This window comes from Saccopteryx bilineata, chromosome 10 (genome assembly GCF_036850765.1).
Source record: "Saccopteryx bilineata isolate mSacBil1 chromosome 10, mSacBil1_pri_phased_curated, whole genome shotgun sequence".
In the NCBI taxonomy this organism is placed as follows: Eukaryota; Metazoa; Chordata; class Mammalia; order Chiroptera; family Emballonuridae; genus Saccopteryx; species Saccopteryx bilineata.
The window spans coordinates 50987551-51006990 of record NC_089499.1 but is presented as its reverse complement, the minus strand read 5'-3'; the positions used below and the strand labels follow the sequence as shown (position 1 = coordinate 51006990).

At 44.4% G+C, this 19440-nt stretch overlaps 2 protein-coding genes across 5 annotated transcripts in view; one reads left to right on the top strand and one right to left on the bottom strand.

Annotated features, from left to right (window-relative positions):
• Positions 1 to 1857, top strand: part of TTLL3 (tubulin tyrosine ligase like 3) — a 34642-nt gene extending 32785 nt beyond the window's left edge. Inside the window, 4 exon segments of the mRNA XM_066245947.1 lie at positions 21 to 53; positions 55 to 147; positions 150 to 282; positions 285 to 1857. Of these exon segments, the coding sequence (XP_066102044.1) occupies positions 21 to 53; positions 55 to 147; positions 150 to 282; positions 285 to 370 (345 nt within the window). The 3' untranslated portion in view covers positions 371 to 1857.
• Positions 1858 to 3878: 2021 nt separating this feature from the next.
• RPUSD3 (RNA pseudouridine synthase D3) lies at positions 3879 to 14910 on the bottom strand. Of its 4 annotated transcripts, XM_066245950.1 has the most exons (9): positions 14786 to 14910; positions 14332 to 14471; positions 13340 to 13384; positions 13109 to 13208; positions 12329 to 12436; positions 12164 to 12248; positions 11814 to 11937; positions 8675 to 8814; positions 5270 to 7921 (listed from the first exon to the last, which is right to left on the bottom strand). In XM_066245950.1, exons 1-9 carry the CDS (start codon positions 14908 to 14910, stop codon positions 7730 to 7732), a joined length of 1059 nt encoding a protein of 352 aa, XP_066102047.1. In that variant the 3' UTR covers positions 5270 to 7729. The 4 variants fall into 4 exon arrangements, with proteins under 4 accessions (XP_066102051.1, XP_066102047.1, XP_066102048.1 ...); XM_066245954.1 differs by lacking the exons at positions 5270 to 7921; positions 8675 to 8814 and adding an exon at positions 3879 to 4929; XM_066245951.1 differs by lacking the exon at positions 13340 to 13384.
• Positions 14911 to 19440: the final 4530 nt, after the last annotated feature.

Here is a 19440-nt window from a genome sequence, read left to right as displayed (position 1 = left end):
TTCCCTCCTTTCACACCAAGGCTGTTGCTCCCAAGCGCCTTCGTGGTCTCCATTCTGGAGGTGCCTTGCGGTCTCTACCCTTTGAATTTGGAAATCTTTCTAGCACATGTAGGAAGATCAAGGCCAAAGGCGAGTTCAAGGTCAGACTCTGTGACCGACCCAAGGCTGAAGCATGCTTCGTGAAGATGCTGAGCGTTCCAGGACCCCTACCCCTAATCAGTGCTCACCAGGGGTTTGGGGACATAGGGGGGGATGTGAGGCTAGAGAAGCCCTTGCTTCAGGCCTCATTGCCCCCATCCCAGATGCAGTGCCAAATAAAAAGGAGCAAGTAAAGTATTCTTGGCTTGGCTCCATTTCTATTGGAGAGTAGAGGATAGAGTTGGGCTCTGTACCCCAAGGTCCAGAACAAGAGGCCATCAGCAACTCCTCCAGGAAGCAAGGCCCAAATCTCCCACATCGCAGCAAACATGGGGCTTCCTGTTCACGAATTCTCTCGATCTTTGAAAGGGAAGATAAGCCTTTACAGAAGGGAAACTGAGTCTAAATGAGGAGACATGGCTTGCCCAAGCCTTCATCTTCCCCCACTGGGCAGTGGGAAGAAGTCTGATTGTCAGAATGGCTGACCACAGGGAGTCCTCCAAGTCCTCAAGACCAGAGGAGGAGCTGGGCTGACAGCTAACAGGCACAAGATTTACATCAGGAGATACAGGGAGAAGAGTGGTCCCTGCTTGAACCTCAGCACTCCTCTAGAGGGAGTGGGTCTGTCCCTTCTTCAGCAAGGGTCCAAAGTCACCTAAAAAGAAAATATCCAACAAGCCATACCTGTCTGAAAAGTCAGGTATTTCTTAGTTGTAATGGATTGAATGGACCCCCCACCACCACCACCAAAGATATGTCTACCTAGAACAGGGGTTGGGAACCTATGGCTCACGAGCCAGATGTGGCTCTTTTGATGACTACATCTGGCTTGCAGACAAATCTTTAATAAAAAAAATAATGTTAAAAATATAAAACATTCTCATGTATCACAATCCATTCATTTCCTGCCGCTCATGTTCATGGTTGCGGGTGGCTGGAGCCAATCACAGCTGTCCTCCAGGACAACACCAAATTTTTATTGGATAATGCCTAACGTACACGGGTCGTTGTGAGGTCAAGAAGTAAACTTCCTTCCTTTTAATCAAGTAGTCAGCTAGCTAATTGCAGAAACCCTTTTGACGAAGAAGATGGCTAAAAGAAAAAAAGATGAGGAATATCGTACTTTTCAGTAGGAATGGACAGAGGAATTCGTCTTTGTGGAGAGAGCAGGTTCTGCAGTGTGTCTAATATGCAATGATAAAATTGCATCAATGAAACGGTCAAATGTAAAGCGGCACTTCGACACACACCATACTACATTTGCATCGAAATATCCAGCGGGGGACAGCAGGAAGAAAGCATGTCAAGAGCTACTGTGCAGAGTGCAAGCTAGTCAGCAGCAACTCCGTGTTTGGACCCAACAAGGCTAGCTTTGCTGGTGCTTTAGCAATTGTGAGAAACAGAAAGCCATTCACAGATGGGGAGTATGCCAAAACATTCATGCTTCATGTTGCCAATGAACTTTTTGACGACTTTTCGGATAAAGACAAGATAATCAAATGAATAAAAGACATGCCTCTGTCAGCAAGAACTGTTCATGATCATACCATCATGATGGCAAATCAAATTGAGGCAACACAAGTGAAGGACATAAATGCAGCAGCATTCTTTTCTCTCGCTTTGGATGGGTCAACAGACATAAGCCATTTATCCCAGTTCAGTGTGATTGCAAGGTAGGCTGTGTGAGGAAAGTCTTGCTGGTTTGCCTAGGAAAGAGACAACAAGAGGGGAGGATTTATTCAAGTCTTTCACTGAGTTCGCTAAAGGAAAAAATCTACCGATGGATAAACTTATTTCGGTGTGTACTGATGGTGCACAGTGGGGAAAAACAGAGGACTTGTAGCGCTACTTCGTGAACATGAAAAGAGACCCATCCTAAGTTTTCACTGCATCCTACATCAGGAGGCGCTTTGTGCTCAGATGTGTGGCGAGCAGCTTGGTGAGGTGATGTTGCTGGTCATTTGGGTGGTCTTTATTGTTGCCTGAGCTTTAAATGATTGCCAGTTTAAAACACTACTGGATGAAGTTGGGAATAATTATCCTGGTCTGCTTCTGCACAGCAATGTGCGTTGGTGCTCAGCTATTTCGCGGCTTGTCTGAGCGAAATCCGGACTTTTATTGAAATGAAAAACGTCGAGCATCCTGAGTTAACTAACACTGAGTGGCTCCTGAAGTTCTACTATCTCGTGGACATGACTGAACATCTGAACCGGCTCAATGTGAAAATGCAAGGCGTTGGAAATACAGTTTTATCCCTTCAACAAGCAGTGTTTGCATTTGAAAAGGCGAAAGATTTATACGATCTGAAGAGAAACCAGAGCATAGTGTTTGCATTTGAAAACAAGCTGGAACTCTTCATTGCTGACATTAAAACAGGTTGTTTACTACAGTGGTCCCCAACCCCTGGGCCGCGGACCGGTACCTGTCCGTGGGCCATTTGGTACCAGTTCGCAGAGAAAATAAATAACTTACATTATTTCTGCTTTATTTATATTTAAGTCTGAACGATGTTTTATTTTTTTTATTTTTTTTAAATTTTTTAAAACTTTTTAAAATTTTTTACAGAGATGGAGAGTGAGTCAGAGAGAGGGATAGACAGGGACAGACAGACATGAATGGAGAGAGATGAGAAGTATCAATCACTAGTTTTTCGTTGTGTGTTGCAACACCTTAGTTGTTCATTGATTGCTTTCTCATATGTGCCTTGACCGCGGGCCTTCAACAGACTGAGTAACCCCTTGCTGGAGCCAGCGACCTTGGGTTCAAGCTGGTGGGCTTTTGCTCAAACTAGATGAGCCCGCGCTCAAGCTGGTGACCACGGGGTCTCGAACCTGGGTCCTTCCGCATCCCAGTCCGACGCTCTATCCACTGCACCACCGCCTGGTCAGGCCGATGTTTTATTTTAAAAAAATGACCAGATTCCCTCTGTTACATCCATCTAAGACTCACTCTTGACACTTGTCTCGGTCACGTGATACATTTATTCGTCCCACCCTGAAGGCTGGTCCGTGAAAATATTTTATGACATTAAACCGGTCCGTGGCCCTAAAAAGGTTGGGGACTACTGGTTTACTACACTTTGAAAAACTGGGAAGAGTTTAAAGATGCATGCATAGCAAGTGACCCTGCTCAACATCTTGATCTCCAGCGGCTAGCGGGCTTCACATCTAATCTCCTGCTGTCATTCAAAGCACACTTTGATGAATTTCGTGAGCGCACTTGTCTTGTTTTTTTTTTTTTTTTTTTTTTTAGCGCACTCGTCTTTTTAAGTTCATCACCCATCCACGGAGTGTGCAGTGGACTGTGCTGACCTGCATTACATCCCTGGTGTTTCCGTTAGAGATTTTGAGCTACAAGCTGCTGACGTGAAGGCCTCAGACATGTGGGTGAATAAGTTCAAGTCACTGAATGAAGATTTGGAAAGACTTGCACAACAGCAAGCAGAGTTGGTGAGCAAATACAAGTAGGGAGAAATGAAAAAACTTCAACCAGAGGACCAGCTGATTGTCAAAACTTGGAACACACTTCCTGTCACATACCACACACTGCAGCGTGTGAGTATTGCTGTACTGACGTTTGGCTCTACGTATGCCTGTGAGCAGTCTTTCTCACATCTAAAGAACTTTAAGACCAACCTATGATCACGTTTAATGGATGGAAGTCTCAACACCTGCATGAAGCTTGACCTCACCACGTATCAACCAGACTACAAAGCCATCAGCAAAACCATGCAGCACCAGAAGTCGCATTAATGGTAAGAAGTACTTTATTCATCATTGGTTAGCAACAGCATAACAACGTTATAAAAAGAATTCAGACTTATTGTACTTTAAAAGTGTTGGTCTAACATAAAATGCACACATTTACTTGTATTTAGTGTTAAACATATTGTATGGCTCTCACGGAATTACATTTTAAAATATGTGGTGTTCATGGCTCTCTCAGCCAAAAATGTTCCCAAACCCTGACCTAGAACCTACTAATATAACTTTATTTGGTAAAAGGGTCTTTGTAGATGTAATATCTTATAAAGATCTTCAGATGAGATCATCATGGATTATCCATCTGGGCCCTAAATCCAATAAGACCTTATAAGACCATGATGGTGAACCTATGACGCGTGTCAGCACTGACACGCGTAGCCATTTTCGATGACACGCGGCCCCAGAGATGTATGGGGCCGCATGCCAAGAAGGACGTTTCATCCTCGGATCCTGCATGGCCAGGTGCAGTAGTCGAGGATAAATCATAAATCATTTGCTGTAGTGTAGACACTCTGTGCTGGAGATCTGTAGGTCAAAACAACAGAACTCTGGCACAGAGTGTCTAGTTCTGGGACTTCCGGTTAGGCCGTTAGGGGATCTTTGACCTCACTTCCGACCAGCGGAGCAGGGAGTAGCAGAATGCCATGAGGGACGCATCTCTGGGGGCCCTGTGATCGCCATTACCAGCAACCACATAACCACAGCAACCATCATCCAATCTACTGTTCTGGGGTGTCGTGGATTTCTAATTGATCATTATTACTGAGATAAGTGAGGGAGAGGCTGGGAGAGGCGAGGGCCTGTGCTATGGGTGCCATTTCCTGCCATTAGAAATAGCGGCAGCCATCTTAATTTACAGAAGATGCAACTTGCAGAATTTCAAGACAGCATCTGGGCTCAGGTGTTTGTCGACTTGACGTCAAAGCTTGAGAATCTGGAAAGCTGCCGCTTGGAGAATCAAGAGAAGTGCCACTACGAACAGGAAATTTGGAGTGCCTGGAACCGATTACCAGACACTTTTAGCACCCTGAAAAATATAGCAATGGCTTTACTCACAATTTTTCCCTCTACGTACTTTAGTGAGACCTTATTCTCAGCGTTAAGTAATATCAAAACCAACAAAAGAAACAGATTGACAGATGAAGTTAGTAGCATTTGCTTGGGCTTGTACAAAATACCAACCTTCAATTGAAGATTTAGCCAATGAAATTCAGCAACAAAAAAGTCACTAATAGGCAGGTTAGTTAAAGAACTCCCCCTCCTCCTCACTTATCTTAGTTCACGGCACCCCACACAAGTTAAATAATATCAAAACCAACAAAAGAAACTGACTGACAGATGAGCAAAGAAGTCACTAAGCAGGTAAGTTAAATAATTAGTTTTTGGTTTATTAAATAGTTATATATTGCAATTATACATTTTTGTTATTTAAACTATAAATATTGCGAAATTATGGTTTTTTCTCGAAGTGATACACCACCCGAGTTATACTCGGTTTTTTGGCAAATTTTGACACACCAAGCTCAAAAGATTGCCCATCACTGTTATAAGAGCTAGAAGAGCCTGACTTGTGGTGGTGCAGTGGATAAAGTGTCGACCTGGAACACCAAGGTCGCTGGTTTGAAACCTTGGGCTTGCCTGGTCAAGGCACATATGGAAGTTGATGCTTCCTCCTTCTCTCTCTCTATAAAATGAATAAAAAAATAAAGAAAGAAATGAGAAGGAAAAAGCCAGAAGAGAAGGCACAAACTCGAGAAGGCCATGTGAAGATGGAGGCAGAGATTGTTGTGATGTAGCCAAGGTATGCTTGGAGCCACCAAGAGGCCAGAAAGGATTCTTTTGTAGAACCTTCAGAGAGAGCACAGTCATGTCAATAACCTTGACATCAGACTCCTGGCCTCCAGAACCTTGAGAGAATCAGTTACTGTTTTTTTAAGTCATTTGGATTGTGGTAACTTGCCATGGCAGCCCTAGTAAACTAATACATTGGGAAAATGAAGATACATGTACTCTGATCCAGAAATTCTTGCATGACAACCAGGAAATGCTTACAAGCAGGTTGACAACCTACAACATTGTGGTAACAGCTGAATGAACCAACTGTCCATTAACAGAATGGATAAACTGGAATATTCAAGCACTGGAATTCAAATTCCATGCTATACAACACAGAGGCATTGCTCAATATGGAGTGAGAGCAAATTGCAAAAGTATACAGCGTGATTCTATTTACAGAAATTTGGGAAATAAGCAAAATGAAATATATCTTTTAAGGATGCATACATATGTGGTAAAACTTAAAAAGACAAGCAAGGAAAGAATTCTTCCATGAGATCACTAGTTCCAACCTAGACTGAATCTCCTAGAGAACTTTTAAGGAAGACTGATGCTAGGGTCTCCTCCCCAGATTTAAACCAGGATCTTTGGGATATATAATCATGGGGATTTAAAAAAGCTTCCTGAGGGGCTATGTATAGGGATTCTAATGTGGGTTAGGGCTGAGAACTACTACTCTACGAGAGACAATGTTTCTATTTCATGCCCTGAGTGATTATATAGGTGTCACCTTATAATTATTCTTTAAATCAGAGATGTTTTATCACTCTATATGTTGAATATATTTCACAATTTTTTAAAGTAAAAAAAGAACCCTCATCTTTGCTTACACAAGGTTCCCTAAAGTGGTCAAATTCATAGAGACAAAGGAAAATGGTGGCTGCTGGGGGCAGGGAGGGAGAATGGGGACTTAGTGTGTAATGGGGACAGAGTTTCAGTTCTGCAAAATGAAGAGTTCTGGAGATGGGGACAATAATGGTGGCAAAACACTGTGACTGTGCTAATGCCACTGAACTGTGCATTCAACAATGATTAAGGTGATAAATCTTGCTAGGTTATTTTACCACAATTTTAAAATCTAACATCTCTTCCCAGCTAGAACTGGAACAGAGGCCTGACCTGTGGTGGCACAGTGGATAAAGCATCAACCTGGAACGCTGCGGTTGATGGTTCGAAACCCTGGGCTTGCCTGGTCAAGGCACATATGGGAGTTGATGCTTCCTGCTCCTCCTCCTCCTCCTCTCCTCTCCTCTCTAAAATGAATTTTTAAAAAAATCTTAAAAAAAATTGGAGCAGAAACAGCCAAATAAAAAGCCACACTTTGAATGCAGCAGAAAGCATGGTTGGTCCATGATAAACATTTACTTTCTCAACAAATCCTCAGAATCATATTACACGTTAGGTACATTTATTATCTCAAGTCCAGAAAAGTGAAGTTATTCTTCTTTTTTTTTTTTTTTTTTATATTTCTGAAGCTGGAAACAGGGAGAGACAGTCAGACAGACTCCCGCATGCGCCCGACCGGGATCCACCCGGCACGCCCACCATGGGGCGAGGCTCTGCCCACCAGGGAGCGATGCTCTGCCCATCCTGGGCGTCGCCATGTTGCAACCAGAGCCACTCTAGCGCCTGGGGTGGAGGCCACAGAGCCATCCCCAGCGCCTGGGCCATCTTTGCTCCAATGGAGCCTTGGCTGCGGGAGGGGAAGAGAGAGACAGAGAGGGAAAGCGCGGCAGAGGGGTGGAGAAGCAAATGGGCGCTTCTCCTGTGTGCCCTGGCCGGGAATCGAACCCAGGTCCTCCGCACGCTAGGCCGAGAAGTTATTCTTCTTAACACCACACAGACAGTGGCCTAGCCAGGATTCAGTCTGTCTGGTTATAGAGCCCACAGCCTTAAACCATGACCTCACTGCATGTTGAGCACTCCTTCTCCTCAGGTCTGCAGTCCCCCCACTCATCACTTTCCAGTAGGAACAGCAGGGAGAGGGAGGACTACTGTTGGCGGAGCCCCAGGCGCTGTAGGGTCCTGGAGAAATAACTGGGCAAGGGTGCAAAAAGCTCTATGGGGGCATCCATGGGCCTGGTGCCTGGGAGTTGGAGACAATACAGGTGGAGATGTAAGGGCATCTGAGCAGCCTGGGAAGGTGTCAGGCAGAGGCATCTGAGGAGGGCTTCATCCAGGACCTGGGGTAGGAGAGACATTTCAGCATTCAGCCAGGTCAGTTCCAACCAGCTCTAACCAAAATAGGAGTGAGGCAAGTACTTCCACTTTCCCTCCACATCCATAGTTAGTTATTCCATTTCCTACACATTCATGCATACATACACACTATGGCAGACACTGGCTAGGGGTTCACCAAATCAGCTGCCTGGGCATATAGTTTAGAGGACATGTGATTGAGTGAGTTCTAGCCAATAGAGTGGGAGTGTATGGTTGTATGCCACTTCTAGACCTGGCCCATAAAAATCTCCCACATGAAACTGCACTGTCCCCACTTATCTGCTAGGTAGCAATAGCCTGGGTTCTTGAGTAACCGTTGGAGCAAAGCCCACTTCTATCTCATCCCCATTAATTGCACTTCATATGGAGGGATATTAATGTGTTAACACTCTGGAGGCTACTCTATTAGAGCTGACAGTTACCCTAACACACATAACCTCTTTTACCCCTTATGTCAGAGACTCAAAGAATGGCAGGCTTAGAGGGCCTTTAGTAATCAGCTAGTTCAACTCCCTTGTGGAACAGATGAGCAGAATGAAGCCCAAGAGAGGGGTGCCACTTGCTCAGGGCCATACAACAGGACAGGACTACCAATAGCCTTGGAAGCCAAGGGACTGCCTCCTAGTCCCCAGGGACATAGGTAATGTCTGGAGATGCTGCCCACCCTCGTCCCCCAGCCCATTCCCAGAAGACATAAGACAGGTGGGCTTAGATACCTGTCTTTGGGATTTGGTGCTCTCAGCTGGCAGTAGAAAGCGCTGGCCCAGGACAGTGCCCACGCGGGCAGAATACCTGTGGTCTCCGAGCACAGGGCAGAGCTGTAGTACCATGTGAACCTGAAGCTGACTGGGGAACACTGGGAGACAGAGGCAGGACAGATGGTGAGCAGCTGCTCTCTCTGTCCTACCCAGTACTGTCTCTCGCATTTCCTTTGGGAAAATACCACCACCCCATTCTCAGATAAGGTAGTTTCAGTGAGTTTGATGCTACTGCCCTGGCCTCCAGAGTAGGGCACATGACCAGGTCAGGATAGTCATAGCTGTCAATCCACCTGGCCTGTGGGACTCACCCATGAAGACAGGCAACCCTGAATTTATTTTTGAAGCTACTTCCTGATGACATCCTATTAGCCTCTGGACCAGCCAAATTTTGAGAGCCAATAAACTCCTTTTTTTTTGCTTATACCAATTTGAACTAGCTTTTGGGAAACTTATAACCAAAAATATATTGACAAATACAGAAATGTAGGCTATGTGCTAGACATGGTACAAAATGTTTCACATATATAAACTTATTTAATCTTCATGACAACAGTGTAAGATTGGTCATACCATCATTTTGGAAGACCAAAGCTCAAAAAGAAGTGATCTGCCGCCTGACCAGGCAGTGGCACAGTGGATAGAGCGTTAGACTGGGACGTGGAGGACCCAGGTTCGAAATCCCGAGGTCACCAGCTTGAGCACAGGCTCACTAGGTCTGCTGTAGCCCCCGCAATCAATGAACAACTAAAGTGCCGCAATGAAGAATTGATGCTTCTCATCTCTCTCCCTTCCTGTCTATCTGTCTGTCTCTCAGTCTCTCTCTGTCTCTGTCACAAAAAAAAAAAAAAAAAAAAAAAAATTTGCCTACAACCATAAACTGGGATTTAAACCCAGGAGCTGTACTCTGCTTCCATGTCAGGTAATCTAAAAATTCTCTTGCTATAAACCATCTAGAAACACCGGGAAAATATAACAATCATCCTTTTAAATACACTGCTGGGCATCCAGGAGTCAGGTACCCAACACCAAAACAGAAAAAGGAGAACAAACCCAGGACACAGAAGAACTCCATTTTAACTATCCTAGGGGTACTGCCAATCTTGATACCCAGGCAGTTTAGGTTTAAGTAGCTACCCTAGGAGCCAGGGATGAGGTATGGTTGCCCTAGTGAAACCTAGCAGGGCTGCATCTTCAGTGAAAGGATGGACCAGGAGAAAAAGCCAGCCACCAAGGAAGGCAGATGATTACCTTAGGATCTGATAAGAAGAATGAACAAGTTTTCCCCTGGTAATTCACAGCCATCAAGTTTGGGGCTATAATACTTCTTGAATATCTGAACTTCCAACCAAGACACTAATATTTAGGGAGGTCCTGAAGTAGTGATAGCCCTAAGGCACTGAACAGAAGCAAAGGCAGAACCTCTCCGAGAGGCCCCACTCTCAATGAGGCAATAAAGGATCTCCGCAGATGAAGGTCCAGTTGAACCTGAATTGACAATATCGAATCACAGTGTTGGAGTCAGTGGGAAACACAACAGAATACACCTTCAAGAAGTTCAGAAAATGGAATTATAGAAATACAATTGTTTTAAATTATTAAAGAAAAAAACAAATAATATGGGTAATAAAGCATGCCATATTTTTTTAAAGGCCATTTGTATTTATAAAAGAACCAGATAGAACTTCTAGAAGTAAAAAATACAGTCAATAGATAAAATGGCAGATTAGATCCAACTAAAGAGAAAATTACTCAAGTGGCAAATAGATTTAAAGAAATTACTGGTCACAGCACACAGGAGAAGTGACCATCTGCTTCTCTACCCCTCCCCCTCTGTCTGTCTCTCTGTCTCTCTGTCTCTCTCCTTTCTCTCTCTCTCTCTCTCTTCCCTTTCCATAGCCATGGCCAGAATGTTTCGAGCAAAGTTGGCCCCAGGTACTGAGGATGGTTCCCTGGCCACACCTCAGGCACTAAAATAACTTTGTTGCAGAGCATCACTTAGTAGGATACTTGCTGGGTGGATCCCGGTTGGGGTGCATGTGGGAGTCTGTCTCTGCCTCCCTGCCTCTCACTTAATAAAAAAAGAAAGAAAGAAATGCAGCAGATATAAAGAAATGAAAAGTTAATAGACAGCAAATACAACGAGAAGGTTAGATATGTCTATTAGGCATTGAAAAGAGAATAGAGAGAATGCAAGAGGCACAATCTTGAAAAGAGGATTTTCCAGGACTGATGAAATATACTAATCTTCGGATTCAGGAAGAACAGTGAATCACAAGATGAATACTGTGGTACTTTGAGATACGAACAGACCAACATACGAATTTTTTTTTTTTTTTTACAGAGTCAGAGAGAGGGATAGATAGGGCAGACAGACAGGAACAGAGAGAGATGAGCAGCATCAATCATTAGTTTTTCGTTGCGCATTGCAACACCTTAGTTGTTCATTGATTGCTTTCTCATATGTGCCTTGACCATGGGGCTATAGCAGACTGAGTAATCCCTTGCTCAAGCCAGTGACCTTGGGTCCAAGCTGGTGAGCTTTGCTCAAACCAGATGAGCCCATGCTCAAGCTTGCAATCTCGGGGTCTCAAACATCCCAGTCTGACAATCTATCCAGTGCACCACCGCCTGGTTAGGCCCAGCATACGAATTTTTTAAGATACGAGTCAGCGAAATTATGAGATATGAGTCGTGATTTGGAAAGCTGCCGCTAATTGGCGCACGGGTCCAGTATCGGCAGTTTGATATACAAGTTGACTGACTTACAAGCTCGGTTACAGAACTAAATTCGTATCTCAAGGTACCACTGTAAAACTAAACCCCTACATCTAGATTCATCATAGGGAAACTACAGAACAACAGCGACAAAGAGAAGACCCTGAGATCAGTAACTAAGAAAAAGGAGATGAGCTACTTTAAAGGAATGACCATTAGACAGTAGAAACGTTTCCTTCTCCAGCTGGGCCTGGTCACATACATGCTTGGGGTCCATCAAATGCTCCCCAGGCTGCTGCTAACACCACCACCTTCCTCCCACCCCTATCCCTCCCCAGCCAAATACAGTTCTAAAGTCTAGCTAGGGCTCTAGACTCACCTGTTAGTGGTTGTAGCTGGACCAGGGCACAGCCAGAGCCTGTGGCCACCACACGGAAATGGCTTAGGGTCCTCTTGACACCTTCCAGGATGTCCTTTCGGGACGGGGCCTTCACTGGAACTACCTGTGGTATCAATCCCCGAGAATGAACAAGCTTCACGCACACCTGGGAGCTCTACTCAGACTCTTCCTGCTCCCAACAGACTGAGGGCAAACAGAGTAGGCAGTGGTCACTTGTCTGTTTTAGGAGACTGGGGAGCCAGCCAACCCAAGTTTATAACCTTTACTCCTCTGTAAGGGTAATATGTCCAGAGAGTTCCCTCCTATCCCCCCCCCAGACCCTGACTCACGAGACCAACGCCATCAATGTGTTCCAGTTTCAGAGCTGCTGGGATCTTCCCCTCAGAAGTAGCTGGGATCCCATCAGTGACAGCCCTGAGAAAGAGGTGGGAGGAGGTCACACAGTGGCTTGCCGGACCTCCCCACTGCCCCAGCAGCCTCCCAGCACCTCTCACCAGTATGTGACTGTGGGTCTCTGGGATCTTCGCGAGTGGGCAAAGAACTTCCGGAGGCGGCTTGCTGTCTGGGGACAATTGGAGAGGAGTACAAGGCCAGAGGTGTCCCTGAAGGAAGGGGACAAATCACAAAAGTTAAAGTCCCTTGGGCTCACTCTCAAAAAAGAGAAACCCTGACCTGCTTAAGGCCAAACAGTAACACCAGACCATAACCTACCTCCTTCCGAGACAAAAGGCTTCCTTATGTTTGATAATAACATGACTCTCATTTTGCCCTGACCCTCAGGGGGCTCAGTGTCAAATGTCATAACAACACCAAATGCTAAGTATCTACAATGTATTAGGAATTTTATACATATTAATTCTGAAATAATTAAATTCCCCACAAACAAGCCAAGGAGTTAGTGGAATTGCAAAAATATTTCTTCTCAAGTACCATCACTAATTGATAGCAGTTAGAGGAAAGAATATCAGTGATCAACTCCCAATGCCTTCCACGAGTATGGGCTTGGAAAAGTGATTGCATACTGAGCATTTGTACTATTAGCTCCATCTTATAAGAAGGAAACTGAGGCTTAGTGAGATTTCATGCTTTGTCTAAGATGACAGTTTGTGTATGAGGATTTGAACCTAGATCTGTCTCCTCCCTCCTTTACCTTGTATTCTATCTCTGTGATCCCAAAACACCCATAGAAATGTCTCAGCTTATTTCCAAGCAACTGTTTCCCAACCCTAAATGGCTGCCTGTCCTCCTACTTTCTTGTCACCCCCACCACTTACTTCTCAGATGCTTGGACAACATGGAGCTCCCGCTCCCCAAACCCCAGGGACTGGCTCAGCTCTGGCAGCACAGAGAACAATGTCAGCTCTCCTGGTTTTCCTGGGAAAAAGGAAGGAAAAATGTAACTTGCTTCCAGAGGCAACTTTATCCCACCATTCCCTTCTTTTTACTATTCCCTCCCTCAGAGCCATTAAATCCCCTTTCAGTACATCTCATTCCCCGGCCCATACCTGTCACTTGAAGACCTTGCGGCTTGTTCAGCGTCACTAGTGGTCCTAAAACATTCATTACAGAAACATCGACAGCAAAAACAGCAATTAAGAGTTTACAAAGCACTTTCTCAACTCATCTTATCATGTGGGCCCACTAGACTCTCAGACATGAGTTGTCAACCACAGTCTAAACCAGCGGTTCTCAACCTGTGGGTCGTGACCCCTGTGTTTTGGTCGATCGACCCCCACCGGGGTCGTGACCCACAGGTTGAGAACCACTGCTCTAAACTGAACTTCCTGTCCCTCACATATGCTAACCTCGCTGACACCTCAGGGCTTTGACATGTGCTGTTTTCTCTGTCCCAGATTTTCACATGTCTGGCTCTTTCATGTCATCTTGGCTCAGATGTCACCACCAGAGAGACATAATTCTGCAACCTAATGTCTGCCCTGGTCCTACAGTTCTTCATAGTTGTAACACTTTTATTCATAGTACTGATCACTAGTAAGTACTTTATTTCCTGTTTAATCCATTTCTCCCAATAAAATGTTGGCTCCTTGAGAGCAGGAACCATATTTAGGTATCTTGTATAGCCATGACTAGCACAGTGCCTGGAACATAGCCTATGCTCAATAAATAGTTGAGAAAATTATTAAATTGCTGAATGAGGCTCTAATTGTTATTTTCCTAAAGCCACGCAGCAAGGTGATTACAGAGCCTAGATCTGACCAAAGCTTGTGTTTTGTCCACCAGTAAGCAACTTGTTACAGCAATTCCCATTCTGAAGTGCCTACTGTGTTCAAGACTTTCTAATTTTCACCCTCACTCCACACTCCATCCCCATAATGCTGAGGTTCAGAGAGATTGTGTAGTTCACCCTGCTCATGCCTCTAAAGAAGGCTGACCAGATTTTGACCGCAAAGGCTTTAGTCCCATACAGTCCCCCAGAAGGTTCGGAGCGGCAGGCTCTCCTCCCACGTCTCTGTGCAGCTGTCTCTCTCACCCTCACCTTTCTGGTCCACAACAGATGCTCTCAATACATCGATCAGCTCCTCCCGACTAAGGTTCTCTAGCTGCAGAAGCCCTGGGAAGGGCTGATTTCCCAGGGATCCCAATCGTTTGCTGGAGTCTGGAGATTGCAGCTGACGCCTGGAAAAGATGGGGTAAGCAACAAAGGAAGGGAATCCTTTTCCCGAAGTGCTGCCCATTTTTATCGCCACACCTCTTTCCAAATCCTACAAATGCCTCAGAAAGCCTGGGCTGAGCGCTCCGAATATTTAGGTTTGACTTTCCCCATTTTACAGAGGAGAAAACTGAGGCTCAGAGAGGACTAGAGACTATTGTGCCGTCACACAGCAGAACAGACATTACAACCCATATCTTCCTAACTCCAGATCCTGCACACACCTTCCACCAGCCCCATTCTCCCTCCCTCCCACACGAAGTGGGGGGGATGCAATCACCGGGCCTCGGTGCCAAAGCCTGCGACCGCGCGAGCTGCGCACAGGCCTGGTTCCCACCACCAGCCACTCCAGACACGGCCCAAAACACGGTAGCCACTCATCTTCGGTGCAACATCAGTACGCATGTGTCCAGAGGGCGGGCCCCATGCTCCCACAGCACGCTGACTGGTCAGATTAACTGTCAATTGGATTAGCAAGAAAGGCGGGCTTTAGAGCCGTGAGAAGGCGGGACTTGGACTTCCGGCTGGGGGTACCTGTGCGTTTGGTGCAACGGGCACAGGACAGAGAAGGGATTTCTTTGTGCCAAAGAAGTTGTCTTGGGACAAAACCGATTGGAAAGGTTAAGATTTTTCTGAATACTGTTCCAATCTTAGGAGATTTCTGACTTCAAAGAGCCACTGTTATGCACAATATCGTAAGGTATCTTGGGGAGAAAGATGCATACCCTTTGGCCCAGTGAACTTGTTTGGAAGAACAGCCTGGTGCATAATCCAGAAGGAGAAAAAGGGCGGAGGCAGAAAAAGATTAACTAAACCATTATTTATCAAAGCAAAAATAAAACAAGTCTCAAAGTTGGAAACATAAATTGCCCTGTGATTAGCTTTATAGGAGAAATAAATCTAATACATCACACATTCAACATTTTCTTTTTTTTTTTTTTTAATTTTAAGCAGTGGTTAAATTCAGCCATTTCGAACGGTTCAGTGAAACTGATACCTAGTTTTTTGTTGAGTTCAGCAAACCGGCTGTTAAAATGACACTTGTAATTAGGGTTCTCTCTAAGGTGGGCACCTACGCAGCCGCCCAATGTGGAAGTCACGAATTTACACTCCTTACTCTTTTTTAACATTCATCTGCACAACAGCATATCCTAAGTGCTGGGAGTAATGTTCATTTTGTCCATAGGTAAAAAAAAATTGCAAGTGAGGACACCAATAAAGAAGCAATACACAAATATCTTAACAGTTTTATTGTCTTTTTTTTTGGTCAGGTATTATTTAATATTTTTTCATTAATATTTTAAAACTCATAATCTAATTTTGTGTGCCTCTTTTATTGTTCTTAAGTGTTAAATGCATGAAATAATAAACTACCTTTCAGTATATCATTTTTTATACTTAAAATGGTCATTAGGGCAGAAAACTGGTTGTTAAATTACTTGAATCCCACCACTGACTCTTTTTTTTTTTTCTCAGAGACAGAGAGAAAGTCAGAGAGAGGGATAGACAGGGACAGACAGACAGGAATGGAGAGATGAGAAGCATCAATCATTAGTTTTTCATTGCGCATTGCGACACCTTAGTTGTTCATTGATTGCTTTCTCATATGTGCCTTGACCATGGGCCTTCAGCAGACCTAGTAACTCCTTGCTCGAGCCAGCGACCTTGGGTCCAAGCTGGTGAGCTTTTGCTCAAACCAGGTGAGCTCACGCTCAAGCTGGTGACCTCGGGGTCTCGAACCTGGATCCTCGGCATCCCAGTCCGACGCTCTATCCACTACGCCACTGCTTGGTCAGGCCCACCACTGACTCTTAACTCTATTCCAGGCCCTGACATCTGTGAATTGAAAACACAGATCAGCAAGAACCAGGTACTACTTACAGGAAGTTCAACCAAGTGGATGCAGTTCAGATCAAAGCATGATAACACACCTTGCTAAACCCTGTATAAAGGGCATAAGGGAAGGAGCCTGACCAGGCAGTGGCACAATGGAGAGAGCATAGGACTGGGACACAGAGGACCCAGGTTCAAAACGCCGAGGTTGCCAGTTGAGCCTGGGGTCGCTGGATTGAGCATGGAATCATAGACATGACCCCTTGGTTACTGGCTTGAGCCCAAAGGGTCGCTGGCTTGAAGAGCAAGGTCACTCACTGGCTTGAATTCAAGGTTGCTGGCTTGAGCAAGGGGTCACTCATTCTGCTGTAGCCCCCCAGTCAAGGCACATATGAGAAAGCAATCAATGAACAACTTCGGTGCCACAACAAAGAATTGATGCTTCTCATCTCTCTCTCTTCCTGTCTGTCCTTCTCTCTGTCTCTTTCTCATTCTGTCTTTGTCACACAAAAAAAAGTTAAATTAAATTTTAAAAGAAGGGCATAAGGGAGATTTTTAACATGCTAGGAATGGTTACATACTGTATAAATTTGCTCAAATTTAATTGAACACATCCATACCATGCACCTATTAAGAAATGTATAGGTCTATATGTTCTGATATGACTCAATCTCCAGAAAATATTAGGTCAAAAAAGCAAGGTGGGCCTGACCTGTGGTGGTGCAGTGGATAAAGCATCTACCTGGAAAGCTGAGGTTGCTGGTTCAAAACCTGGTCTTTTGTTTTTGTTTTTGTTTTTTTGTTTTACAGAGACAGAGAGAGAGTCAGAGAGAGGGATGGATAGGGACAGACAGACAGGAATGGAGAGAGATGAGAAGCATCAATCATTAGTTTTTTGTTGGGACACCTTAGTTGTTCATTGATTGCTTTCTCATATGTGCCTTGTCCGCGGGCCTTCAGCAGACCGAGAAACTGCTTGCTCTAGCCAGAGATCTTGGGTTCAAGCTGGTGAGCTTTGCTCAAGCCAGATGAGCCTACGCTCAAGCTGGCGAGCTTGGGGTCTCAACCCTGGGTCCTCCGCATTCCAGTCTGACACTCTATCCACTGCGCCACCGCCTGGTCAGGCTCAAAACCTGGTCTTGCTGGATCAAGGCACATATGAGAAATGAGTTGATGCTTCCCACTCCTCCCCCCTTCTCTCTCTCTCTCACTCTTCTCTCTAAAATTAATTAAAAAAACTTTTAACAAGCTCTGGCCTATGGTGGCACAGTGGATAAAGTGTTAACCTGGAATGTTTATGTTTCCAGTTCGAAACCCCGGGCTTGCCTGGTCAAGGTCAAGGCACATACCAGACACAACTACTTACTACAATTTGATCTTTCTGCCCCCCCCCCATTTTTCTCTCTCTCAAATCAATTTTTTTTTAAAAGTACATTTTAGCCCTGGCCTGATAGCACTGTTCCAAAGCTCAGAAGTTGCCAGTTCGATCCCCAGTTAGAGAACACACAGGAACAGATCCTTGTTACTCTTTCTCTCTCTCTCTCTCTCTCTCTCTCTCTCTCTCTCTCTCTCTCTCCCCCTCTCTTCTTCTTTCACTAAAATCAGTAAATAAAAATTAAAAAATAAAGCAAGATGAAAGGCAATGTTACTAGAATATGTATATATTGAATATATACAGTCATGTGCCGCATAATGACATTTTGGTCAACTATGGATCACATGTGATATTGGGCCCATAAAATTATAATGGAGTTGAAATATTACTATCACCTAGTGACATCATAGCTGTTGTAATGTCATTGTAATAGCACTGTAATGTCATAGCACAATGCATTACATGTTTGTGGTGATGCTGGTGTAAATAAACCTACTGTCCTGCTTTTCATATAAAAGTATAGTGCATACAATTATGTACAGTACATAATACTTGAAAATGATAATAAATGACTATGGGACTGGTTTATGTATTCACTATACTATACTTTTTATCATTAGAGTGTACTCTTTCTACTTATTAAAAAAGTTTGCTATAAAACAATGTGCCAGCCCAGGCCAGATAGTGCAGTTGGTTAGAGCATCGTCCAGAAGTGCAGAGGTTGCTGGTTCGATCCCTGGTCAGGGCACATACAGGAACAGCTTGATGTTCCTGTCTCTCTCTCTCTCTCTCTCTCTCTCTCTCTCTCCCTGCTTCTCTCTAATAAACAAGTAAATATTTTTTAAAAATAGGTTAAAAGTAAAAAAATAAAAATAGATAATAGATAGAACTAAATTTTTTAAAAAGACTGTGTGATTCTATTTACATGACATTTTAGAAAATGCAAACTACAGTGTGTCTGTAAAGTCATGGTGCACTGTTGACCGGTCACAGGAAAGCAACAAAAGATGATAGAAATGTGAAATCTGCACCAAATAAAAGGAAAACCCTCCCAGGTTCTGTAGGATGATGTGGTGGCATGTGCGCATGCGCAGATGATGATGCAACACCGTGTATACAGCGGAGCAGCCCACGGTCATGCCAGTCGAGATGTGGACGGTACAGAGGAAAGTTTAGTGTGTTCTGTGGCTCGCTAAATTCGAATCCGTGACCAAAGTGCAACGTGAATATTGGTGCATTTATAACGAAGCGCCACCACATAGGAATAACATTACTCGGTGAGATAAGCAGTTGAAGGAAACCAACAGTTTGGTGGAGAAACCCCATTCCGGTAGACCATCTTTCAGTGACAAGTCTGTAGAGGCTATACGGGATAGCTACATAAGGAGCCCTAAAAAAATCTGTGCATGAGCCCACATCAAACTGCACTGAATAGGTATGAAACTGGGAGAGCTTTCCTTTTATTTGGTGCAGATTTCACATTTCTATCGTCTTTTGTTGCTTTCCTGTGACCGGTCAAAAGTGCACCATGACTTTACGAACACACTGTATATTAGAAGAAAACCAAGTGGATGCCAGGGGCTTGGGGAGGTTGGGGGGATGGGGATTGACTAGAAAGGGATGCTGGGATTGGTGTTACATACTGTATAAATTTACTCAAATTTAATTGAACTATGTACCTTAAAAAGGGTAAATTTTATTGTATGTAAGTTATACCTCAAAAAGTT

Bases quoted from the DNA above. Each gene is read 5' to 3' on its own strand.
- RPUSD3 (XM_066245950.1), bottom strand. From the start codon at position 14,910: ATGCGTACTGATGTTGCACCGAAGATGAGTGGCTACCGTGTTTTGGGC. The intron at 13,385-14,331 runs GTGAGGGTGAGA...TGAATGTTTTAG, and splicing joins ATCTGTTGTGGACCAGAAAG to GACCACTAGTGACGCTGAAC. The intron at 12,249-12,328 runs GTGAGAGGTGCT...CCTCTTTCTCAG, and splicing joins AGACCCACAGTCACATACTG to GGCTGTCACTGATGGGATCC.